This window comes from Mus caroli, unplaced genomic scaffold (genome assembly GCF_978045245.1).
Source record: "Mus caroli unplaced genomic scaffold, Mus_caroli_1 scaffold_11, whole genome shotgun sequence".
Classification (NCBI taxonomy): domain Eukaryota; kingdom Metazoa; phylum Chordata; class Mammalia; order Rodentia; family Muridae; genus Mus; species Mus caroli.
Window position 1 is genome coordinate 89060019 of NW_028227266.1, and position 25600 is coordinate 89085618.

Consider the following 25600-nt stretch of genomic DNA (forward strand, 5'->3'; position numbering starts at 1 on the left):
GCATATCCCACAGGCATCTGAGGACACTCCCCATCAGCCTAGTAACAATCTCAATAATGTCTGCTGAGTCTAGTGGGCCAGGCACTGCTGTGTGTTGGTGGCTTAGTGTGATCAGCCCTCAGAAGAGCCCCTGAAATGTAAGTTCTGCTGTTATTCCATTCTACACATTCATTCAACAAACATTTCCTGAAAGACAACTGTGTTCTAAATGCCTCTAGCACTTAAGTCCTTCAACAAACAATATGAAGAGTTTTTACCTTCCTAGAAGTGACTTTGGGAGGGGAGAGGAAACAAAGGGACACATAACAAAAATGTTAAGTGACAGGGTGTGTCATTGCTATGGGGGGAAATAAAGCAGGGAAGGGGGACATGGAAAGCCAGTGAGTCATATTATTAAAATAAAATGGCCAAGAGAGGCCTCACAGAGAGATGTTTGAGCATGGGCTTTTTATGTGTGAGCCATGTTAGAAACAGACACAAAGCAAGAGGTTACATCAAATTTGTTGGCTGTAATTCACTGAGTATTCTTTACTTAAATCATTTGGTACTCATAGTCAGCAGCAAACAGGTTCTCTCTCTCTCTCTCTCTCTCTCTCTCTCTCTCTCTCTCTCTCTCTCTCCCCCTCTCTCCCTCCCTCCCTCCCTCCCTCCCTCCCTCCCTCCCTCCCTCCCTCCCTCCCTCTCTCCCTCCCTCCTTCCCCCCCACCCCGTGTGTGTGTGTGTGTGTGTGTGTGTGTGTGTGTGTAGAAGTCGAGAGTCTGTCCACTTCAAGATAGAGTCTCAATGATTTGGTTAGAATGACTGGCTTGTCAGGAAGCCTATGGCTTTTCCTGTCTGCCTGCCTCAGTTCTGGGATTACAAATACAGGCCACCACACCTGGTTTTTTAAACCATGGCTGTGGGGATCGAACTCGGATCCTTGCGCTTGCATGGTAAGCACTTTACCCACTGAGCCATCCATCCTAGCCCTTAGTCTCATCTTAATTACTAATATGAATTCTTGCTGGCACATTATCCTTCACACTATTCTGTATAAGTGTTACAGAATGGGTTAAAGAGGCAGCCAGCTTCAAAGCAGGACCAAATAAGATTCATGAACTGCAACTCATTTGCAACTCAGAGCTAGCAAATGCCGGTCCAGGTGGCAGCACTTTTGAGTGTCAGTTTTAAGTGGGCCATATGTCCCTGACAGAAATAACTGCTTGAACTGAATCCCCAGGACAGATGAAGGTCCCTCACCGTGGCAGCTTTCCTGGACAAGGCTCGTGATGGTGGGTCAGTGTGCCTGCCATGTTCAATCTTGGGGCTCCTTTAAAGTGCAAAGTGAGAAGGTTCCATCTGGTGTGACAAGCTCCCACATCTGGTGTTTCTGGTATTATTTTGATGTATTCACATCAAAATGGCACACATAAGTTGTTAGTTCTTAGCCCCCGAAATGCTGGCAATAGCATTTGTTCACTTGTATGAGCAGGAGATAGTCTTTCTACCTTGTCGCTTGTACTCAGAATGGTGTGACTCTTGGTGAAGACAGTTACTAACTGAGGACCGGGTTTGGCTTGAAAGCTGCTGTTCTGACATCATACCCCAGAGCAGTGGCGAAAGAAGATGGTGGAAGATAGAGGGAAGGTTGTTCACACACAGGGAACAACAATGCAAAACCTGAGGTGGGGACACATCTGGCTTGCTGAGGAACATCTGGAGGCTGGGAGGTCCAGCAGAGGGAAGTTGGAGATGAGATTGGAGAGGCCTCCTTGCCTAGGGCCTCGTGTGCCACTGCTGGAATATTGCCCTGCACTCTAAGTGGGATGGGGGTAGCCGCAGTGGCATGGGCACAGTTAAGATCATGGCTCCTTCTGGTTGCTATGTTAAAAATGAGTTGATGAAGGACTCCTGAGGTTTAAGCCCGGAGATAGATGGGTTCAGGAGTTACTGTAGGAGTTCAGATGGAGAAACTGAGGCACGGAATGACGAGACAGCAAAGATGGTAAAAAGTATGGGAAAAGCCGGGCGTGGTGGCGCACACCTTTAATCCTAGCACTCAGGAGGCAGAGGCAGGCGTTTTTCTGAGTTTGAGGCCAGCCTGGTTTACAGAGTAAGTTCCAGGACAGCCAGGGCTACACAGAGAAACACTGCCTCAAAAAAATCAAACAACCCAAACTCCCCCCCCCCCCCCCAAAAAAAAAACAAACAAAAAACCTTGGGGAAGAGGTTTTTTTTTTTTTTTTTTTTTTTGATATGGGGTATTGTTATGTAGTGGGGGGTGCCCTCCTACTTGATATAAGGTCTCAGTCTCCTAAAGCTCCTGAGTGTTGGGATTACAAGCTTTCTTCACCATGTTTAGCCATGATAGGAATTTGCATCTAAGTATCCTGCCATCTCTTAGCTGACCGTTCCCTAGTTTCTGGTGATCGGCTAAAACCCTGAGTCTGCCTTGGACCTGAATGTTACTTTCTCTCTGCAGGTCTTGTGACTGAGGGCCGGGCGGGTTTGGACATCGTGCACCCGGTGCGAGTAGATGCTGGAGGCTCCTTCCTGTCCTATGAGCTGTGGCCACGGGTGCTGCGCAAGCGCGATGTGTCCACCATGCAGGCTTCGTCTGCTTTCTACCAGCTGCAGTACCAAGGGCGGGAACTGCTTTTCAACTTGACCACCAACCCTTATCTGATGGCTCCCGGCTTTGTGAGTGAGATTCGACGTCACAGCAGTTTAGGCCATGCGCACATCCAAACCAGTGTCCCAACCTGCCATTTGCTTGGTGATGTCCAGGACCCGGAGCTGGAAGGAGGCTTTGCAGCCATTAGCGCCTGCGATGGCCTAGTGAGTTTTCTGGGATGCTCGTGGGGAGGGCTGGGGTTGGTGTAACAACATTGACTCTGTCTGATGGCTTTGCTCAGTATACCTTTCCTGTGTCACCTCTGTGTTCATAAAGGAGACAGAAATGGCAGTGTAGACTTCCTTGTTCTGAAGGACCGAAAGCTTGAAGGTTTTTGGTGCGCCAGAATCCTTGTTTGCCTTGGGCAACTCACTCTGTAGACCAGTTTGTCCATGGTCTACATGTCAGAGATCCTCCCGCCTCTGCCTCCAAAGTGCTAGGATTCAAGGTGTGTGCCACTAATGGCCTGGCTTTATTTGCTTGTTTGTTTTGGGATCCAATTCTTGAAGTTCTGAAAGTGTCCTGGGTAGGAAGGAAGCTGCTATCCCAGAGACCCCCCCACCCCCCATGGAACAGAGTTTGCAGAGGCTAAATAAGCCATTGGCTCCTTTTCCCCTGGGATGCCAGTTAGGAGTGATTTTCTGCAAACTGAACCCTTTGTCTTTTAGCCTTACAGTCCAGCCTAGAGATACCAGAAACCCCTCTCTTCCTTCCTCTGCTAGCCTCTAAGACAGTTTCTAATTGCTCGTGGGATGCCACTACCCAAAGGCTACAGTGCCTCCAGTTTAGGTAGCACTCATTTGCTTTCTGCACCGTCAAGTGCCCAAGCGTGTATAGCAGGAATGGGGATACACAGCCACAGCCATTCGCTGCTCCCAAAGGATTCTCGTCATAATGGCTCAGGTGGAATCCGTGAGACCAGCAACAAGGTGCCTGCATCCTGAGCTGCTCAGTGTCTAGGCCTGAGAGGCCCATCTGTGCAGTAATCTATTCTGGTTAAGGAGCCTGTGTCTGCTTCTTCGGTGGACTTCCTCTCATTGAGCCTGCATGGCAGCTGAGCAGAGGAGAGCTTCTTGTTCTACAGATGAGGAAACAGGTTCCAGCAGACCCTGCCTAAGGTCACCACCATTCAGGGATGGAGGCTGATTCAAAGCCCCTTCTGTAGTCCCTAAAACAGGTGTAGTTTTCAGTACTGTGGGTTTCTTAGCTTTGTGTGACCCAAGGGGTCTAATCAGTGCTAGTAGCCAAAGTCTAAAGAGGGTGACACTGTCTTCTCTATTGGAGTCTCCAGCTTGCTACGGAGCTGGTAGATTTCCTGAATGCATCTCATGACCTTCCATTCTCCGAACTCTATGCCAGGCAGATGTGCCCAAAGCGCTTCTGCCAGCTTCCCTTCTCTGGCCAGCTGTGGATTTGAGAAGCAGGATATCTTGGTGGTCATGGCAACTAGGTGGCTTGGGTGTGACAGAGCTGCTTTTGAAGTGATTCATTGCCTCAGGGAGACTGAAGAGGTTGACCAGAAGCAATGGCCAGCTGGGAGGGGGCATGCTGGCTGGAGAAGACTGGCATTCAAAGGAGATGCAAAACATCCTGGGGGCATGGACATGGGCCACACAACTCAGGAGGGCCGTCTGGGACTGTGTAAAATGTCATCTTTTCAGATTCCAATGCAGATCTCTTTCTCTCTCCTAATGGTGTGTGCTGGGCCAAATCCTTGGAGATGTTTCAAGAGGCTACTAGTAAGGGCTGGAGCTTTGCTTTGAAGCCCTTGGCTGTGTAGAATGGCAAGGAAAGAATTAGCAACAGCCAAGAAGGAGGGAGTTGCCCTATCTGTCTATTGTGGGTCCAGATTGTGAAGGTGGGGCTCAACTGGGCAGGGCAGGGCAGGGCAAGGGTAGGTGGAAAGGCCACCACGTGCCAGCCCTCTACCGGTAACCCTTGTGAATTTTTCCCAGAGAGGTGTGTTCCAGCTCTCCAATGAGGACTACTTCATTGAGCCTCTGGATGGAGTTTCAGCTCAGCCTGGACATGCCCAGCCCCATGTGGTATACAAGCACCAAGGCTCTAGGAAGCAGGCCCAGCAGGGTGACTCAAGGCCTTCAGGCACCTGTGGGATGCAAGGTATGTACCTCCCTGCGGAGTTGTGTCTGGGGACTACCTGGAGACTCATGTCCTTTCTAGAAACCTCTCTGAACACCCTCATGCCCAGCTCCCTTGGACTGGAGCAGTGTTTCTCAACCTATGGGTCAAGACCCTTGGGTAGGTTAAACAACCCTTTCACAGGGGTTGCATATCAGATAGCCTGCATATCTGACATTTACATTATGATTCATAACAGTAGTAAAAATTATAAGGTAGCAGCAGAAATAATTTTATGGTTGGGGGGTCACCACACATGAGGAACTTTATTAAAGGGTCGCAGCAGTAAGTAGGTTGAGAACCACTGGATTAGTGGGCCACAAACATTTAAACAGACATACCACCCTAGCCTTTGATGTTCCATTAACCTGTGGCATGGGCTTGACGCTTCTGCAGGTAGGACTAGCCCTCCTACTGCTACTCATCTTCCTTGTCCACATTGATAATTCCTCTACTCTCTCTACATGTTGCTTATGGTGTCTCTGACTCCGTCAATCATTCTTTCTCCAGTGGCTGGGCTGCCCATAGCCAGTTCTAGCAGGGATACTGGTGAGAAGCCTCTGCCTCTCTCTCCTGCTTTGACTCCAGACTAACCAACCTGTACTATTGGGGCCTTACAGCTCAGAACCTGGGGGATCTCACCCACTTCATTTCTGTCCTTCAGTGCCCCCAGATCTGGAGCAGCAGCGAGAACATTGGGAACAGCAGCAGCAGAAGCGGAGGCAGCAGCGATCAGTCAGCAAAGAGAAGTGGGTGGAGACCTTGGTAGTGGCTGATTCCAAGATGGTGGAGTACCACGGGCAGCCGCAAGTGGAGAGCTATGTGCTGACAATCATGAACATGGTGAGGTTGCTACAGTTTTTACAGGGGTGGTCAGGGTGGCAGAGGAGGGGACATTGCAGTGGGACAGAAAGGGTGACATGGATAGGTATACTGACAGACTGGCTTCCAGATGGTGAACCAAGCTCCAAGGATGAAGGAGGTCTCCAGGCTCTGAGTGTAGAGAGAAGCAGGGCCCTGGCAGGATCTCTGGAAGGGTGATGATGTGTTATAGAACACAGTAGGGCTTCTTGGGTATTGAATTGCACTGTGCATGCCCCTCCCTTGCTCCAGACCATACTGAGTGCTGACCCACCCTGCTGGGAGGAGTGAGTGAAGGCTGGGGCCACCATAGCTCTGTGCCTGCCTGAGAGTACATGGTCTGGTTGGTTAATATGCTCTGCCCTGAACAAACCCCTCCCTGCTTTATGTCAAGATCTGTGCTAAGCTGGGGGCAGACACACCTAATTAGACTAGCCCTACCTGAGACATCTACAAGCATCCCATCTGGAAATATCTGCTTAGTTTTGGGGTCTATTAGCTGGTGATCTTGAGCAGGTCTGTGGGCTGGGATGGACAAAGTAACACTTTGTGGGCTGGGTACATTGTTCTTGATTCCATCTGACAGTTGAGATTGCAGAGGGTCCTGGAGGTATGGACTTAGCAAGTTGTCTTAGTTAGGGTTTTTTGTTTGTTTGTTTGTTTTTGTTTTTGTCTTTGTTTTTTCGTTTTTCGAGACAGGGTTTCTCTGTATAGTCCTGGCTGTCCTGGAACTCACTTTGTAGACCAGGCTGGCCTCGAACTCAGAAATACTCCTGCCTCTGCCTCCCAAGTGCTGGGATTAAAGGCATGTGCCACCATTCTCGGCTTTAGTTAGGGTTTTGCTGTTGTGAAAAGACACCACGATCATGGCACACTCTTATAAAGGAAAACATTTCATTGAGACTGGCTTACAGTTCAGGGGTTCAGTCCATTATTGTCATGGTGGGAAGCATGGTGGCATGCAGGCAGACGTGGTGCTGAGATTTCTGCATCTGGATCAGAAGGCAGCAGGAAGAGACTGAGCCACTAGGTGTGGCTTGAGTATCTGAGACTTCAAAGCCTGTCCCCAGTGACCACTTCCTGCACCAAGGCTACACCTTCTAATAGTGTCACTCTCTATGGACCATGGGGGCTTTTTTTCATTTGGGCTACTACACAAGTCAAAGAGGCAAGGCAGAGCCAGGCAAGGCAGTCTGGGTTTCCAAAGGTCCACCCAGTGGGGACTGTGGCTGATCCATCCCTGCCCCACCTCCATGCTGACTGTGTTGTCAAGGCCTTCTTCCCAGACCCCTCCTTGAGGGGCAGGGAGGAACCTGCAGGCCACCAGGCTGATCCTTGCAAGCCTCCCAGGAGAAAAGATCTCTGTACTGCTGTCTGGCCCAAGGCTAGGGCTCACTTGCTGTCACCTTAAGAGAAGTGTCTCTGTGGTCAGCTAGGATGTATGGCTGTGAATCCAGGGCTCTAAAAAGGAGCTGAAGCCATGGCTGCTGTTTATCAGCTAACCTCACAGTCCCTCTGCCCAAGTCCTCATGAGGAAGTGCAGTTCTGAGGCAGTCCTCTGATTGGACATCATCCATCATTGGTTCCTTGCTCTTTAGGGACCAAATGGCCTCTGAAGCCTTCTGTTCAGGGGTCTCACTCAAGTCGCTTTGCTTGAGTGAGGAAGGGTAGGGCAGGGTTCTCACCTCCAGGTTCTTCCCAGTGTCACCACTTAGGGGCTCAGACTGAAAGAGGTCACAGCTTGGCTAGGATCTCCTATAGTTAGCAGGATTCGCCTCACTTCTTCTGAGTCCCAGGGGACAGAACCTAGTGTGTGTCAAGACTTGTGCACAGTGAGACCTAATACCTAGACTTAACAGGCTCCCAATCAGGCATTTTGCAGGGATCAGCAGTTTCTATTGGGTAGAGGTGGACTGGTTTTTGAATTCCCTGTAGGTGATTAGGGGGCTGTCATCCAGCCTGAATGTGGGGTGCTGGTAGCCCCTGGCATTACTTTATCTCCACATCTGACCTCGAGGGGATATCTGCCCTCGACATTCCTCCTTTCACTGGGAAGAACAGAACCCCCGGGGCCAAGAACCTTGCCTCACCTGTCCAAAGGCCAAAGAACATCTAGGGTCTAAGGGATAGCTCTTATCAGGAGTTTAATTTCTAAAACATCAAAAAACCAGATAACAGATTACAGATGCTTATAATTGCAGTTCTGGGGAGGCAGAAACAGGTAGATCCCTAGACCCCACCAGCTAGCCAGCATAGACTGATCAGCAAGCTTCAGGTCAAACAAGATGGGAGCTAGAGAGAGAGCTTAGCAGGTAAAGGCAGTTGCCTGGAGTGCCTGGGCATCTGAGGTTGATGTCGGAGAGAATGGATGAACCCTAGAAGGTTGGCCTCTGACCTCCTCATATGTACTCGTCAAGTGAATGTCCACATTTGCATATTGCATATAGGCGTGCTAATAATAGATCAAATTAAACAAACAAGATAGTTTCTAAGGCATGGTATCCAAGGTTGACCCTCTGACGTCCACACACATGCACGCATCCCTACCCAAGCTCTCCCTCTTCCCCCTCATCCCTCCTCCTCTCTCTCTCTCTCTCTCTCTCTCTCTCTCTCTCTCTCTCTCTCTCTCTCTCTCTCTCTCTCTCTCTCTCTCTCTCTCTCTAAATCTACATCTGTCCCAATCTTGACTCTCAGGATACATTCATGTCTACTCCTTGGGAAGGCTGGTCTTGGCTTCCCCAGGAGAGAAAGAGAAGAGTCAGAGCCTCATGCTAAGCGGCTGTCATTCAGAGATCTGGTCTGCTGTTGGCTTTGTGGAGGGGTTGGATGGGGTCAGTATTTGCGAGTAGATCTCAAGCTATTGCCCAGAATAGGCCAGAGCCCTAGGAAGCAACCTGGAAGGATTTTGTATGTGATCTGTCACTGCCGGGTTGGGGCAGTGTGAGTGTAGGTATGGAGATGTGCAGGCACTAGTGCATGTATGTCTGCAGTAATGTGTGCAGCTGGTATGCCCTCCCCTGTGTGATCACATGTGTGTGATCAGATGTGCATGGTCCCGGGTGGCTGGAGTGGGTACTGGGTTCCATTTCCTATATCCTAGTTGTAACCTGATTCCTCTCCCCGTCCCTCTTGGATAGGTGGCTGGACTCTTTCACGATCCAAGCATTGGGAACCCCATTCACATCAGCATTGTGCGCCTTATCATACTGGAAGACGAGGAGGTGAGAGGTCACATAGTCCCAAGCTTTCCCCAACAGGAAGCTCTCCTGCTCTGTGCCTGGAGTGCCCTAGGAAGGACAAGTAGAGGCCTCCTGGGACTTGACAGTGTCCTCTGATACTTCTTGTCCTTGAGACAATCTTTGTCCAGTTACAACCAGAGGGGTGGAGGCTGGGAGGCCTGGTCAGTCTGTCCCTTGAATCTCTGACTCTTATCATGATGTGGGAGTAGACTGGGCTTAATCCCCAGAGCTCAGTATGAGTCCTGAGCCACTGTTCTCCCCCCCCCCCCGCCCCTGCAGAAGGACTTAAAGATCACACACCATGCCGAAGAGACTCTGAAAAACTTCTGTAGGTGGCAGAAGAACATTAACATAAAGGGGGATGACCACCCACAGCACCATGACACTGCCATCCTGCTCACCAGGTATCTCACCAGGAAGGGTGGGAGCGCCTTAGAATAGCGGGTTCTCATGCTATTGTCATAAGCAATGCAGAACCACCTTGCAGCCACCCAGGCTCTCCATGGTCATGCCTTGTCCAGTGATGTTTGCATAACTCAAGCAGGAAGTGGACAGAGGTGTAACCCAAAGGTGTGTTCAGGACTCACTGGTTCTGCATGTCGGTGAGTGTATGTGTGTGTGCATGTGTGTGTATGTAGTATGTGGTGTGTGTTTGTGTGTGTATGTGTGCATGTATGTGTGTGTATGGTGTATATATGTGTAACGTGAGTGTGTATGATGCATGTGTGTGTAGTGTGAGTGTATGTGTGTGTGTATATTGTGAGTGTGTATGTTTGTGGTGTATGAGTATTTGTGTATGTGTGCATGCATGTGTGTGTATGGTGTGTGTATGTGTAGTGTGAGTGTGTGTGGTGTGTGTGTGAGGGATGAATGGTGTGTGGTATATGTACTGTATGTTTGTGGACTGTATATGTATATGTGATGTGTGTGGCATATGTGTGGTATTTATGGTATGTGTAGAGTGTTGTGCTATTCAGTTGTGTAGATTGGTTGCCAAGATTCCATTCCAGAGCACTGGCCTCCCAATCACTCTTATGTCATTTGTTCTCAATGACAGTTTTCTCCCTCTCTCCTACCTTCTGGGGATTTATTTTATTTTTCCCTCAACTTTTAAATGTCTTCTTTATGTACTGTGTGTGTTTGTGTGTATGCACACATGCATGCCACAACACATGTATGGGGGTCAGAGGATAACTTGCAGGCATCGTTTCTTGCCTCCGATCATGTAGTTTCCAGGGACCTAACTTAGGACATCAGGCTGGCCACAGTGCCTTCACCGTTGAGCTATCTCTGGCTCAGAGTCCGTGTGTTTGAGTTCCACCTGAAATTATCTTCCCTCAACTGGGCTGGGGCAGCTAGAAGGGTACAAAAGATTGTTCTAGGCACGTATTCCCTTCTCAGGTCCCAGTGAGTGTTGTGAAGGTTGTATGTGAACAAAGGCACCTACTTTTCAAATGGCCATATGTGGGTCTGATGTCAGAGTGAGGAGAAATGACACCCGAGCTGCCCGGTCTGGGGTGGCCTGGCCTTCTCCCTGCCCTCTTGGCATTGGGCTAAGTCAGCCTGTGACCACTTCTTTCTTTGCAGGAAGGATTTGTGTGCATCCATGAACCAGCCCTGTGAAACCCTGGGCCTGTCTCATGTGTCTGGCTTGTGCCACCCTCAGCTCAGCTGTAGCGTCAGTGAGGATACTGGCATGCCACTGGCCTTCACTGTGGCCCACGAGCTAGGACACAGGTAACTCATCTTCCCTCACCTCCGGTTAGGAACCTGACTTTACCTTTTCACTCTTGGGCACCAGCCAGCAGGGCTCCTGGATCACGAAACCTGAGGGAGTAAAACAGTTTGAGATGACAGTTCCAACCACAAAATGCCCCAGCATTGTCTCAGCTCCTCAACAAGACTGTTCCCCTATGAGTGGGAGAGAGGGCTGCTGGGGCATCACCGAGACCCATCTGTAGCATGTCATGTGGGAGGAGTGCGGATGGCCACTCAGTGTGTGGAGCCTTGGCCACCTTTCTTGCCCTCGGTGCTGGCCCCTTTTACTCCTGTCACTTGCTTCCATTCCTGCCTGCTCTGTGACCCTGGCAAGTGCTATGTCCTTTCTGGGCCTCTGTGGGCTCCACATAGACGGAGGAGGCTAGATATAGTGGTGCCACCTCTGCCTGTCCCCTGTGCCCTTTACCACCTGTGTCGGGGTTGGCGAGCGGGTGAATAGGATTGTACTGAAGCTTCATTGGCAAGGCTCCCAGAGAGCTCTGTGGGCCAGAGGGTTTGGACTGGGTGACAGCCATGCCTGTGTTGGTGACTCCAGTCCTCCTGGCTGTGTTACTGTGGCAGGCTCTACAGCCTCTCTGAGGCTCTCTGAGGTGATGAGGACTGAGTGAGTTAGTAGTAGCATGGGTCCTGGTTCATAGCTGGTGCCCAGGGATGTTTTTTTGTTTTTTTTTTTTTTTGAGCCGTTCCCAAGGATGACCTCTTGAGACTTTCTGGGGGCTTCTTAACTCAAGTTCACAGCCTGAGGTCACCTTGGGGCCAGTGAGGTTGTAGGGTCGCAATAGACTTCCATATGTGTCTCCTGGATTGCCATTCTTGGCTAGCTCTGGGCATAAGAATGTGGCTGTGAGGGTCTCAAAACAGGCTCATTTCAGGCTCAGCCTGGTCCATGTAGATAGGAAACCCAGGGAATACTGCTGTCACCCCCATATTCTGTATTAGGGAAATGGAGGCTCAGAGACACTGTGTGGCTTTCTCAAGGTCATGCAGCTATTGGGTGACAGAGAATTGGGAATTGGGACTGTACCCCTTGCAGGCCTCCATGGGAAGGAGGCCTGGGGGCCTCCTACTGCTCACTCGCCCCTGGGGCCTGTGCTCTCACGCAGTTTTGGCATTCAGCATGACGGCACCGGCAATGACTGTGAATCCATTGGGAAACGGCCTTTCATCATGTCTCCACAGCTCCTGTATGACAGAGGCATTCCTCTCACCTGGTCCCGCTGCAGCTGCGAGTACATCACCAGGTTCCTTGAGTAAGTCCTGGGCCTGGTGGCCAGGCCCTGTGTCTGCTGTCATTGTCCCGTGGAGGGATGCAGTACCAGGGAGTGTGATGTGGGGGGCGGCACCTGATAGATGTGGTGCCTCAAGGGTCCTGTTGGACAGTGCACCTATGTGGAGGATAGGCAGGAGCCCAGGGGCCCCCAGCTTGGGGAGGAAGGTGAGACCACTGGAAACAGGGAGAGCTAGGAGCGTATGGAGTCTGGAAGATGCAGGGAGATACTGGAGAATTGGTGACCAGCTTCCCGGCCCAGGGAGAGCAAGCAAAGACAGCAGCAAAAGTAGAAGGATTTCTTTTCCTTCCTTTCTTACTTCGTTGAGCCATTTTTAAAACTTTATTCTAACATGCATTGGTGTTTTGCCTGCATGTATGTCTGTGGGAGGGCCTCAAAGCTCCTGGAACTGGAGTTGTAGACAGTTGTGAACTGCCATGTGGGTGCTGGGAATTGAACCTGGGTCTTCTGGAAGACTAGTCAGCGCTTTTTAACTGCTGAGCCATCTCTCCACCCTTCCTTGTTGAGCTAGTTTGTATTCCCACTGAATGTTCTAAGTAAGAAAAAAGTTTAAATCTAAATCCTTTTTTTTCCCTCACACTTATTTAATTATTGTGGTCCATGTGTGGAGGAGGTCAGAGGACAGCTTATGGGCATTGGTTTTCTAGATACATCAGGTGTGTTCTGGGGATCTAATTCAGGTTGTCATGCAAGGGCCTTTACCTGCTGAGCCATCTCCCTGGTCTTAAATCCCACCCCCCACAACTTCTCTTCCTCCTCTTGTTTTTTAAAGTTAAGACACTTCATGTTCTCTCCTTTTAGAATTTATCAGTGTGCGCATGCGAGTGCATGTGCATGAGAGAGGGGGAGGGGGAGAGGGAGGGGGAAGGGGAGGGGGAGGGGAGAGAGAGAGAGAGAGAGAGAGAGAGAGAGAGAGAGAGAGAGAGAGAGAGAGAGAGCGCTCCTGCATGCCACGATGCATGTATAGAAGTCAGAGGATAACTGTGTGCAGTCAAATAGAAAGCCACTTAACCTGCTGAGCCACCTCAGGGGACACCTAACCAACTTGTTAGCACACAATCTACCATTCACTTTGACTTAGCACAGACCAGGTGTGTGATACTGTTGTTCAAATCCTGGGCCTCGAGCGTGGAAACTTTGCTCCATGTCCATTCCCTGGTACCAGTTTTATCTGAGATGCCAAAGTCAGCTTTTCCCATACAGAATGTAGAGGGGGAGAAACAGCTTCCTATTGGGAGATCTATAGCTTTGGCTATGCCTTTCCAAGTCACCGATGAAGAGCTCACTGGGGTGCGTCTGTTCTTTGGGGGGAAGTGAGAGCATCCTTAAATGCTAGAAACTGACTTCATGTTTCTGAGTGACTCAGGATACCCAGAGAAGACGCTATTCTCCTGGGAGAGTGTCACATCTGTCTGCTGTTGTCAGTCATATCTGATAGGGCAGGGCTTGCTGGTGACCCAGCCTTCACTGTGCAAAGGGACACTTAGTATCCCTTTCTCTGTAGGATCCTCCACTGTGGGCCTTTGCCTGTGACTGGGATTCCTAGGCTAGATCCACCTGGGTCTTTGGAGTAGAAACCTTCAGATTAGCTCTGCTGGCCCCAGATAGCTAAGGTGCTCTGAGATCCCGGGTCTTCCGGTCTTCTGCTTCTCCATCATTTCTCCTCACAGGCTTTAGCTCTCAGCTTCTGTCACTTTCCCAAGTCAGCTACCGATTGGCCATCTGCTTTTCAGCTTCCAGAATTCCGTCGACATCTCTCATCTGCTGTCATCACTTCCCTCTTCCCCTCTTCCCCGGGCGGAGTTGTTTTGTTTATTCCTCAAATGTCAGGGTAGAAAAGCTTTAGCAGAGATAGGCCTGCTCAGTGTGCTGTGGTTCTCTGCAAGCCCACTCCGCACGGTGGTAGCCTGATGTGTGCCTAGGGCCTCCGGGCTAGTGAGAGCATGGGCACCAGTCTCCCCTGGAAGAGTGGTTTGTGTGAGGGGTGACAACTGGAGACTGAAGAGTTCAGTTTGGTAACTAAAACTTGGACACTGGCCCAGTCGCCTCGTGTTGGCAGATGAGTTACATTAGCCCTTAAGCCTCCAAAAATGGCTTGATCATGATGGACCATCTCAGTGTTTGCAGGGAGGATTAACCGAGAAAGCACGAGGCACGCTTAGCACAGTGCCTACCACACACTGGGCAGTCAGTACATGGCCATGGTTGCTGTTACCATTTCTGCAGTTACCAAATGGCTGACCTCATGAACTTGAACCAGAGAAGTAGCCCGGGGTTGGGGAGGAGGTGAGTCTCCCCCAGAGAGGGGCAGGGAATGAGATTGCTTGGGAAATCAGAAGAGTGGAGACCCTGAAACACCCGCAGGGCTTGTTCCCAGCTGCCCCACCCAGCGTGCCACCCAGCACCCTGGCTCTGGGACAGACAGCTGAACAGGCCCGTCTCTGTGTTCTTTTAGCTGCTGGAATGTATGAGAGCCTTGGCCAGGGGCCTGGGCCAAGGGTAGGAGGAGAGGGCATGAGGCCTGCATTGCAGACGGAAATGGGACCCACCACCTGAAGGTGCGAGAGAGAGAGAGAGAGAGAGAGAGAGAGAGAGAGAGAGAGAGAGAGAGAGAGAGAGACTCGAATACCAGGTCAGGGCACACTTCTATGCTCTATCTGTGAGTGACAGGCAAGGAGAGCAAAGTCCAGGAGGAGGGGAAGTCAGAGGGACCCTCCACAACAGGCAGAGTGGCTGTCCTATCTTTCATCCATGAGCTCCTTGCTGGAGCGGGACAGGAGATAGTTTCTGCCCAATAGGGTGGGGATCTGAAGGAGTGGGAGCTGAATGGGAGGTACAGCAGTGTTTCCACAGCTTGGGAAACTCTCAGCACAATGTACAGACCACCCACCATCCCTATGTGAACACACCCCTCCGTTCCCAGCAAATATCTGCTTCTCGAGCCAGTAGACTGAGACATGGCTTGCCCTTGCCGGGTCACATATAGAATCTGCAGGCTCTCACCATGCGAAGAGGAGAGCACAATAACTCAAGGGGACAAGTGCATAGCATCAGTTTGGGGTGTGTGTGTGTGTGTGTGTGTGTGTGTGTGTGTGTGCTATAGGTAGGTATAGAGGGACAGAGGCTCTCTTAGAGTCAGGGACACACTCTGAGGGCTTTTAGAGCTGACACTGAAGCTAGGTGGGAGAGGAAGCTGGGCATAGGGGAAACTGAGTGAAGGCAGGACCTAGGGAACCTGACAGGGTGAAGGATCAGGGTGTGGCAATGGGTGAAATGGAGTCTGCTAGTCTAAGACAGCTGATGAGGGAGTGAAAGAGGCACACAGGCAGTAGACAGCTCTTTGCCATATCCAGGTGACAGTAAGGCTTCTCACCACTCGTCTATTCCGAACCTATGTGGGGTGGCTCAGCCCTGCCATAATTAGCACAAGGAAGAGTCCTGAAGGGACAGCTGATGGGTGTGTCCGGCTGTGGGAGGAGCCTGGCAGTGAGCCAGCCAGAGGAAGGAACGGCCGCCCCCTCTGACTTTTCCCAAGCAGACTCTGCTGTGGGTACTTCTGTAGCTTGGGGTCAGTCTCTTACACATGAGGATGTGAAGGTCCAGAGAGGGTGGTAGCTCAAGGCCATAGGACAGAAAGGCCAGGTGCCAGCTGCTCCTGTAACCTTCCCCCAAGCCGAGATCGCTGTGGGTATTTTTATAGCTTGGGACCAGCCCAGCCCCTTAGACGCGAGGATATGATGATTCAGAGAGGCTTCGGGGTAAAAACAGAGGTCACATAACACCCTCGGCCAATTAGAAAGGTAGGCTATGATCTCTCTAGCTGTCCAGCATCAAGCCCATCGGGACCTTTCCCCGCAGGAAGTTGGCACAGTGTCACAAGGGACTAGCGTTCCCTCTCCCTCCCTCTGACAGATTCTACTTCTGTATTTCTTCCTGAGACATTTCCTTCTGCCTACTCCAACCAGGATGGATCTTGTCCCCAAGTCTCCCTGGCTTGGGGTTGTCCTTATCTTTCACTGTGTCCCACAGATTTTAGCCCCACTGCTTCCAACCAAGTCCTTTCTGCTTGGTTGACCTAGGTGCCATCTGACTCAATTCTCTTTAGGCTCTGGGCCCTGGACCCTCCTCCCATTCCAGAAGGACCAAAAACGAGCCCCAGGAGGCTGGCAGCATGCTCCTACTCTCCCGTTTCCAGGCAACCTCACTGTCAGGGCAGAGGTGGTTGGGTGGGACTTGGGAGGCCATTCCCAAGAGCCCTGTTGCCCCCTTGCTCCTTGCCTGCTGGTGGCACTATATCGGAAGGAGTGTGTGACGGTCATGGGCTGGCCCTGCTCATGCTGGCCCATTCTCTTGTCACTGTCCTGGAATGCTGACTAGGGGAAGGCAGAAGAAATGGGCAGTAAGAAGCAGAGGGCTGGTCCCTCAGGTCAGGATATGAGGTGGCTGGGTAGCTTTTCCTCAGAGGTTTCTTGTTGTGGCAGCTGTGGTGTGACAGTTTCCAGAGCCTGGCCCAAGGGTCCCAGCAGGAGCTGCAGGAGCTAAGAGCATAACCACTTGAGGATTGGGTGGACCAGGCCTTTGGAAGATAGGTGCCAGAGTCTCTGTGGTGGGGCACGTGCCAAGGCCTGCCTGAGGGGGCGGGGTATTCGTCAGCTGAATGGAGCTCAGGCCAGATGAGAGAGGTCTTCAGGGCCACCTTGGAAGGCTGGGGTCACATGACCTGCTGGCTAGGTGGAAGACTGTTATTTTCTCACCAGGTCCACAAGTCCTACCTGCTTGGCTCTTCTACCCAGCTTCTCCCATGGGTCTCGGGCTGCACTCTTGCCCTAGGGACCTCAAGTTATTCTCCCTTCCTTTTTTTTTTCCAGCCGTGGGTGGGGCCTGTGCTTAGATGACCGTCCATCCAAGGATGTCATTGCACTCCCCTCGGTGCTGCCCGGTGTCCTGTACGATGTGAACCACCAGTGCCGCCTTCAGTATGGGTCTCACTCTGCCTACTGTGAGGACATGGATGTGAGTGTGGGCATGAGAGGCATAGGTGGGTGGCCCTCACCAGTCTGACAATGCCAGGCTCAGAGAAACTCTGCCTGGCTTGGGGGGGTGGTGCCCTCAAGGGGTGTGGTAATACCTAATGTGACTTGTGGCCAAGGCCTGGCTTTGGATGGGCACAGGCTCAGGTCTGGATTCTATGTCAACCCTTAGGTGACTTTGAACAAGTCCCTCAGCTCTCTGGACTTGGCTTAGAAGAAGGGGGAAAAATCAGCCCTTTAGGGTCCCAGAGGGGTTCTTGTAAAAATATGACTTGACCTTCTATCTTGAATGTTTCAGGAGGTATAGCCTGGGGCTGGAAGAGGTGGCCAGCTGGAGACAGCTGTCTGCACCAACCCAGCCTGGAGGGCAGCCCCTTTCAAAGGCCCCATGATATCATGTGACTGAGGGAGAGGGGCCAGAGGAGTCTCACGTTTGCACACGCACAGGATGGGCTGTCCCTGTGGAAATGTGTCCGGGGTGTTCTTGGGGGACAGTAGAGACAGAGCGGGTGCTATCCCTGGGGAACGTGTCTGAGGGTAATACATGTGCCTCTTTGCAGGATGTCTGCCACACACTATGGTGCTCTGTGGGGACCACCTGTCACTCCAAGCTGGATGCGGCTGTGGATGGCACGAGCTGTGGGAAGAACAAGGTGCGTGGGAAACCTCAAGCCTGGCTGAGTATGGGGGTCTGGGAGGCTGTCTTTCCTCTGCCCGTGCCTAGCTAGACTTCCCCCGGGGTCAATTTTAGCTTACAATTTCGAGCTGTTCTTAATTGACAATCAGCCTTCACTGGCCCTAATTGCCATTCCAGTTCTCACCCTGGCCCAGTCAACATGGGTTTTATTTTATTCGTCACCCAGCTTCACCATGGCGTCTGCGTTGTGGGTGGCCATAAAGTCTCTCTTACACCTTCCATCCTCCTCTGTCTTTTGACACTGTCTTGCCCACTTTGATCTCAATGGGGTGAGGATGATTGACAGGTGTCGGGGGTCTGCCCCCACTATGTCTCAGTAGTGGTGTCTCAAAGGAGAATGCGTCCCTGAGGGCTTCCAGCCCGAGGCGGTGGACGGTGGCTGGTCCGGTTGGAGTGCCTGGTCTGTCTGCTCGAGGAGCTGTGGCGTGGGTGTACGGAGTTCTGAACGACAGTGCACGCAGCCTGTGTGAGTGTGGGGCCCAGGCTGGGAGAGAGGATCCGAATGGAGCCAGCTGAGAGCCTCCATCTCTCAGAAGTGTCCTTAGAATGGTCAAGTCCAGTGTCTAAGCCATCACGGGCCACTCCCAGGGAGTGAGTGTTCTGGAAGTGTTCCTCAGAGCTGACACGATAGCCAAGAGGGGAGTGCTCTCCAAGAGCCTGGGGAGCTGCACAGAGACCTTGCTGCAAAGGCAGTGACTACAGGGAGGAGGATGCAGAGGTGAATGCTTAGAACCAGGAAGGCTTAGGGTCTAGGTCCTCTGTCCCCACACAAGTGCCTTCCTTCTTCATGGCTCCTCTGGGCCTCAGTTTGGTGCTAGTGGGTGCTAGCAGAGCCTTCCTAGTCAAGTTGTCATTGGGTAAAGTCAGGCAATATGGGTAAGGCACGGAACCTTCCTTGTGGTGCTGGAAACGCCCAGCACAAGCTGAGATTGTATCTAAGATTGGCTGCAGCTGAGAGAACGGGACAGTACTGGCCGGGTGGCTGTAGCTTCGGGTGAGCCTTCTCATCTAAAGGGGGCTTTAGGAGACTTAATGAAACAAGGGGCAAACTGGCCTGGCCCCACTGGGCAAACTTCTTTGCTTGGCTGCCAGGGAGGTGGAATTCACAGCCAGTTCCATATGAGGGATGGTACTTCACCAGGCCCATGGTCCCTATCCCCTGCATGTCCCTGCCTCCAGCTCAGCCAATGTAGGGCTGGCTTGGCTTGGATGGGGTACAGGTTAGATGCCAAGCCAAGGTAGTTTCTGGGGCCTGGAGGCTTCCTTTGACCTGGCCCAGGCATGCTGCCCCAGGAACAGCTCTAACAACCCAAGGCTAGCCCATCAGCCCACTACATTTTCTAGCCTCTTAGTAGCCCTCTTAGAGTCATTCCAACTCCATTTTAGAGAGGAGACTGAGGTCCGGAACATGGCAGTGCATTTGCTCATGGTCACACAGCAGCTCTGGGCTGAGCCTAAGGGTCTTCTTGCTGCCACTCGTCCTTAGAACCTTGGAGACAGGGAGAGTGTATATGGCAGCCTCCAAGGGCAAAGCAGCATGATGGGGAGGATGGGGCGGGGAGGGGGACTCTGGTGCAGAAGATGTAGATGTTGATTGGCATGGGAGTTAATAGCATGCTCATAGCCCCATGGCTTTCCTTACAGGCCTAAGAACAGAGGCAAGTACTGTGTTGGGGAGCGGAAGCGGTTCCAGATCTGCCACCTGCCAGCCTGCCCGCCGGACCGTCCCTCTTTCCGTCACACCCAGTGTAGCCACTTTGATGGCATGCTGTACAAGGGCAAGCTCCATAAATGGGTGCCTGTGCCCAATGATGGTGAGTTATGCTACCCACACGGATGTTGAGGCCCAGAGGTGAGGGATGTATGGACCGCAGTGACATCGGACCCTCAGGCCTTGGTGTCCCTGCTGTTGTCTGGGACAGCTGCTCATCTCCAGCTCCCCAGTCTGCGTGTGTGTCATGGAGGGCGCAGGGGTCTTCCTGGTGGCCTCTGTAATGCCTGCTCTTGGTGTCACTCCATGAGTCCTCCCCTTGCCCCATCAGACAACCCCTGTGAGCTGCACTGCCGGCCCTCCAACTCCTCCAATACAGAGAAGCTGAGGGATGCTGTGGTGGATGGCACCCCTTGCTACCAAGGCCGCGTCAGCCGTGACATCTGCCTCAACGGCATCTGTAAGGTATGCGGGAGAGGAAGAGGTTCTCCTAGTCCTGCTGGCAGGCCCTGGGCCCACTGCCAGGGCTTCCTGGCTTTCTCCAGGCTGCATCCGAGCCCCTGCCGTCTGACTTTTAAGACACAGCCTCTGTGCCCCACTGTCTCTGGCAATGGAGAGCCCACAGTTAACACCAACTAGTCAGTCACTATCACCTTACCCACTTTGTCTCCACCAGCTTCCTACTGCTTATCCCAGCGTGCCTACCTGTACAGCTCCAGCCATGAAAGCCTAGGTGGATGCAGGCAACTGCCTCCTCTCTCACTGGAAGGGGTTGGCAGTCTGGTCCTGGTGGTATGCTGGGCTCTGAGCCTGCAGATAGCACCGTGCTTCGTAATAGTTCTTCTGATTTCTAGTGCTTCCTGCTCTTATGTGCCCAGGGCCCCGGCTACCTTCCTTACCTTGCTTCTTGCCTTTAAAGCTTGGGTTTAAAGGAGGCTGAAGAAAGAGGGGCTAACCCAGTGTCTTTGATAGTGAGTCCTATTTATAGAAAAATTCCACAGTGTGCCAGAGTCCACATTTATCTGTAGTCTTATGTGAGAGGCACGTCCTGCCTCCTGTCTCCTGGGATGTTCTTAACACTCTTAAGGCATGAAATGATGTCCCCCTCCCCCCTTCTCATCTAGAGAAACTGAGGCTCAGGGGAAAAAGAGCTCAGTCATCAGGCAGGATGACTGTGATAGGACTGGACCCAAGCAAAGGCTTTTGACCTCCTCCTATGGTCTCTCTCCTGAGCCCTGAGACATACTCAGGGGATTGGCAGCCAGCACAAAGGGCCTCCTCTCTATTACAGAACGTGGGCTGCGACTTTGTGATTGACTCTGGTGCTGAGGAGGACCGCTGTGGCGTGTGCCGGGGGGATGGCTCTACTTGCCAGACTGTGAGCAGGACCTTCAAGGAGACTGAAGGCCAGGGTATGGTTGGGGCTGCTGGGCTGTGAATGTATGCTTGTAATCCTGTTGCCTGCCCCCGTGGTCCTCAGGTCCTCGTCTAGACTAGACATAGCACCAGAGCACTCCTTGTTTGACCAGGGTCCTAATCCTTACAGCAGTCAGTAAGTCCTTGTCACAAATGAGACCTGTCCTCTTAGGGGTTCTTCTGAGTGACTGTGAGTGGTGGGTAGACCTTTCTGAAGGCTGTTGTCTTCTGAAGTTTCAGTACCATGTCCCAGCCTTGAGGTCTGAGTTACACATATTGCTTAAGTGCCAACTGTGTGATTTAACTCTTGGGGGACACCTAGGTGAAGAGCTTACAGGTGACAGAATCTTCACTGTGACAAAGGCAGTAGGCTGTGTATTTCAGGGAGAGAAGGAAACACCAAGCTAGAAGGTCTGACCCTGGAAGTCAGGAAAGACAGGGAAGTCAGGGAAGGCTTCTCATAGGACGTGGAGAATGAGCCTAATGATGAATGACTCCAGAGATTGGGTGAGGAGATTCCCAGCTAGAGGCAAGCTTGTGGTACAGCCTGCCCGTGTAAGGCAGGTAGGCTGTGAGGCTATACTGCTGGGCTCCACAGCTTGTATTTCTTTCTAGAGCTGACTTGTATCCCCATAGGAACCCTATGCAGAACAACTAACCTACCTCAGTGCTTCATTTTCTCATCTGAAAAGTGGGTCTAACAACAGTGTCTTATGTCATGGAGTAGTGCGGGGCACACCCAAGAGCAGGGTTGCTTAATGGAAAAAGAGAAGTCAGGCTACCCATTGCAAGGAAAGGCCCCAGTGGCTTTCCAGGACAGGAGAGATGATGGATCAGGCTCAACTGATAATGATCAGTTCATTTTCCCAGTTTCCCAGACAGTGATGGTGAGCTATGAGCCATAGGGGAAGGATCTGTGGGCCCTTTCTGAAGCCTTGGTGACCCAGAGTGGATACAATACCTATATTTTTTTGGGGGAGGGGACTCAGAATAATGAACTGATGGTGTGGAGTTGTTGGCTTCAGCAGCAGAAGCAAGTGCAAGCAAGAAGGTGGGGGGGGGGGCAACTGACTGATTAACCCTGGGGACCAAACTGTACCACCCCTGCCTACAGGGTATGTGGATGTAGGGCTGATCCCAGCCGGAGCCAGAGAGATTCTTATTGAGGAGGTGGCTGAGGCTGCTAACTTCCTGGCCCTGCGGAGTGAGGACCCAGATAAGTACTTTCTCAATGGAGGCTGGACCATCCAGTGGAATGGAGACTACCGAGTGGCAGGCACTACCTTCACCTATGCACGAAAGGGCAACTGGGAGAATCTCACATCCCCAGGCCCCACCAGTGAGCCTGTCTGGATCCAGGTGCCTGCCTCTAGGGGCCAGGATGGGAGGAATAAATGGGGTGGCCCCAAGGTAGGATATCAAGGGGAAAACCTTAGGGCTCTGTAGGATCTGATTCTGAGCTATGCTCAGCTGCTGGGGTCTCTGAGTCCAAGTCTCAGTTTTCTCCTCTCTAGAGTAGGTCTCCAGTACAGCTTAGTTCACAGAGATGGCTGGAGATGACCCTAGGGGCAGGTTCTGAGCAGATAGAGAAGAGCCCCTGTGCTCACTGGCCCCCATTTGCCTGTCCCAGCTGCTGTTCCAGGAGAAGAACCCTGGGGTACACTACCAGTACACCATCCAGAGGGACAGCCACGATCAAGTCCGGCCACCTGAGTTCTCCTGGCATTATGGGCCCTGGAGCAAGTGCACGGTCACTTGTGGCACAGGTGAGACGCCACACTTGCGGAACCCCTTTGCTGAGCTTGCTCATGTCATATCACATGTGATGGCTACCGCGGGGCTTTGAAGCGGGTCTTGTTATTCATTTCCATTTTACAGAGTCAAAAGGCCTAAGACACCACTAAGAAGCAGCAGGGTGGGCCACCTACAGTATAGGGTGTCATGGAGGGAAGGCTGGGAGGACAGAGGAGGCCATGGAGGCCTGCCTTCACCCTGACAGAGACAGTGGAACCCTGTTTTGTGAGGTCTCTGCAGAGAGGTTGTGTGTATGTCTCTTGGGGCATCCTGGTGCTGGGCCCAGGCTGAATTCCCCATGGCTTCCAGGCATGCAGAGGCAGAGTTTATACTGCATGGAGAGGCAGGCCGGGGTGGTTGCCGAGGAATACTGTAACACTCTAAATCGGCCCGATGAACGCCAGAGGAAATGCAGTGAGGAGCCCTGTCCCCCCAGGTGAGCTTACTGTCCCCAACCAGACCTCCGATTCCTAGGCATCCTGCTCCTGCCTCTGCAGACCCTGTGGTAGCTCAGGAGAAGAGAAGGTGGCTTCTTTTCCCAAGTCCATGGACCTAGCTTGTTTCTGGAGTGCACTGGGCAGCCCATACCAGCCTAGATGCCCTTGATAACTTGTCTTTGGATCTCTGGATACCTTGTCCAGGTCCCAGGGGATAAGGGTTGTTGGTGGGAGTGAAGAGGGCTCTGCCACTGGGTTTCAGGGGCAGGGCACCAACTTGGGACTTGGCTTGCTGGGGCTTCTCCTCCATTCAGGTTTGTCTGCACCCCTTTGGCCTGGAGCCTTGTATGGCATGGGCATCTTTGCTCATGAACCTTGCTCATGATGGGTGCTCATGTCACCCTGTCACTGCTTGTGCCCCTTACCAGGTGGTGGGCAGGGGAGTGGCAGCCGTGTTCCCAATCCTGCGGGCCTGAAGGCGTCTCTCGCCGGGCTGTGTTCTGCATACGTAGTATGGGGCTGGATGAGCAGCGTGCTCTTGAGCTATCTGCCTGCGAACATCTTCCTCGTCCCCTGGCTGAAACCCCATGCAACCGTCATGTAATCTGTCCTTCCACTTGGGGTGTGGGGAACTGGTCTCAGGTAAGTGTAGAAGTGAAAGGGGACCTGCCTCTGGTACTACCATTGCCTGGAATCCTTACTGCTTGGTACCTGAAGTGGGAGGGAGCCTAGGGGGTATTCCTGGGACAACACTGTTCTCAGAGCCTTGGGGGTCAGGGATTCGTTGGCATGCTATGACTGTAAACTATCATCCTGAGGCGAGCATAGCCATAGAGGGCTGTCTGAGACTTCTGTCACTAAGACACCAGCAGCAGGCAGGTTCTGCCACCGTGCCCCAGCTTTCCCAGAAGCCCCATCTTGGCCTGAGCTGTGACCTCCTTTGCAGTGCTCTGTGACATGTGGAGCTGGCATTCGGCAACGAAGTGTCCTCTGCATCAACAACACTGATGTCCCCTGTGATGAAGCTGAGCGACCAATAACTGAGACCTTTTGTTTTCTGCAACCCTGCCAGTATCCCATGTACATAGTGGACACAGGTGCCTCTGGAAGCGGCTCCTCCAGCCCCGAGCTCTTCAATGAGGTTGACTTCATCCCGAACCAGCTGGCCCCACGACCTTCCCCAGCATCCTCACCCAAGCCGGTCAGCATCAGCAACGCTATTGATGAGGAGGAACTAGATCCGCCAGGGCCCGTGTTTGTGGATGATTTCTATTATGACTACAATTTCATTAACTTCCATGAAGACCTGTCCTATGGGTCCTTTGAAGAACCCCATCCAGACCTGGTTGATATTGGGGGTTGGACAGAACCACCTCACATCAGACCCACTGAATCCCCCTCAGACAGCCCAGTACCTACTGCAGGGGCTCTTGGAGCTGAGGAAGAAGACATTCAGGGATCTTGGTCTCCTAGCCCCTTACTCAGTGAGGCTAGCTATTCCCCATCAGTATTAGAGCAGACCTCCATCAACCCCTTGGCCAATTTCTTGACTGAGGAAGATACTCCCATGGGGGCCCCTGAACTTGGATTCCCCAGCTTGCCCTGGCCCCCTGCTTCAGTTGATGATATGATGACACCTGTTGTCCCTGGAAACCCTGATGAGTTGCTAGTGGAAGAAGATGAGCAGAGCCCGCCATCCACTCCATGGTCTGATAGGAACAAACTTTCTACAGATGGTAACCCCTTGGGTCATACATCCCCTGCCCTGCCCCAAAGCCCTATCCCCACACAGCCCTCTCCACCCTCCATCAGTCCTACCCAAGCTTCTCCGAGTCCTGATGTGGTAGAGGTGTCGACAGGATGGAATGCGGCCTGGGACCCTGTGCTAGAGGCTGACCAGAAGCCCGGACACGGTGAGCAGCCATCCACTGTGGAGGTGGCTTCTCCTCCACTTCTTCCCATGGCCACTGTGCCAGGCATCTGGGGCAGGGACAGCCCTCTTGAACCAGGAACTCCTACCTTTTCAAGCCCAGAACTGAGCTCACAGCACCTAAAAACTCTGACAGTGCCTGGGACCTTGCTTTTGACAGTACCAACTGACCTGAGGAGCCCGGAACCATCGGGCCAGCCACAGACCCCTAACCTTGAGGGAACCCAGAGCCCTGGGTTGCTGCCTACATCAGCTCGGGAGACTCAAACTAACAGTAGCAAGGATCCTGAGGTCCAGCCATTGCAGCCCAGCCTAGAGGAGGATGGTGCCCCCGCAGATTCACTGCCTGCCAGGAATGCCAGCTGGCAAGTAGGAAACTGGAGCCAGGTGAGTTGTGTAGAGCCAGGGATGGTGGGAACGTTTGAGCAGGACCCTGCGACTCAGTTTTGAGCAGAGCAAGACACAGCCCTGTTCATCCTTGGAGAGTGGCGTAATGGTTCCCGGGATGAGCCCACTGACAGCCATGATGGGCTGAGGCTCCACAAAGCAGGAAGAGTATTATCTCAGCTCTCAAATAGCCTTGAGCCTCAGTCTCCCAACTTTGAAATAGAAGGGCCCTCCCTCA

The 25600-nt window shown here is 52.3% G+C and overlaps 1 protein-coding gene across 6 annotated transcripts in view; it reads left to right on the forward strand.

Moving 5' to 3' along the window:
• The window catches only part of Adamts7 (ADAM metallopeptidase with thrombospondin type 1 motif 7), a 37094-nt gene that overhangs the window by 5838 nt on the left and 5656 nt on the right, over positions 1–25600 (forward strand). For 2 of the 6 annotated variants that reach the window (XM_085827886.1, XM_085827885.1), the window contains exons 2-19: positions 2462–2817; positions 4609–4774; positions 5457–5635; positions 8791–8874; positions 9172–9296; positions 10480–10629; positions 11775–11921; positions 16829–16973; positions 17551–17643; positions 18008–18153; positions 19332–19501; positions 19730–19863; positions 20690–20810; positions 21929–22173; positions 22445–22580; positions 22918–23044; positions 23474–23687; positions 23992–25362. In XM_085827886.1, the coding sequence (XP_085684012.1) occupies positions 2462–2817; positions 4609–4774; positions 5457–5635; positions 8791–8874; positions 9172–9296; positions 10480–10629; positions 11775–11921; positions 16829–16973; positions 17551–17643; positions 18008–18153; positions 19332–19501; positions 19730–19863; positions 20690–20810; positions 21929–22173; positions 22445–22580; positions 22918–23044; positions 23474–23687; positions 23992–25362 (4109 nt within the window). Of the gene's footprint in view, positions 1–2461; positions 2818–4608; positions 4775–5456; positions 5636–8790; positions 8875–9171; positions 9297–10479; positions 10630–11774; positions 11922–16828; positions 16974–17550; positions 17644–18007; positions 18154–19331; positions 19502–19729; positions 19864–20689; positions 20811–21928; positions 22174–22444; positions 22581–22917; positions 23045–23473; positions 23688–23991; positions 25363–25600 lie in introns of those variants that run through there. The other 4 variants (XM_085827888.1, XM_085827889.1, XM_085827887.1 and 1 more) reach the window with 4 other exon arrangements.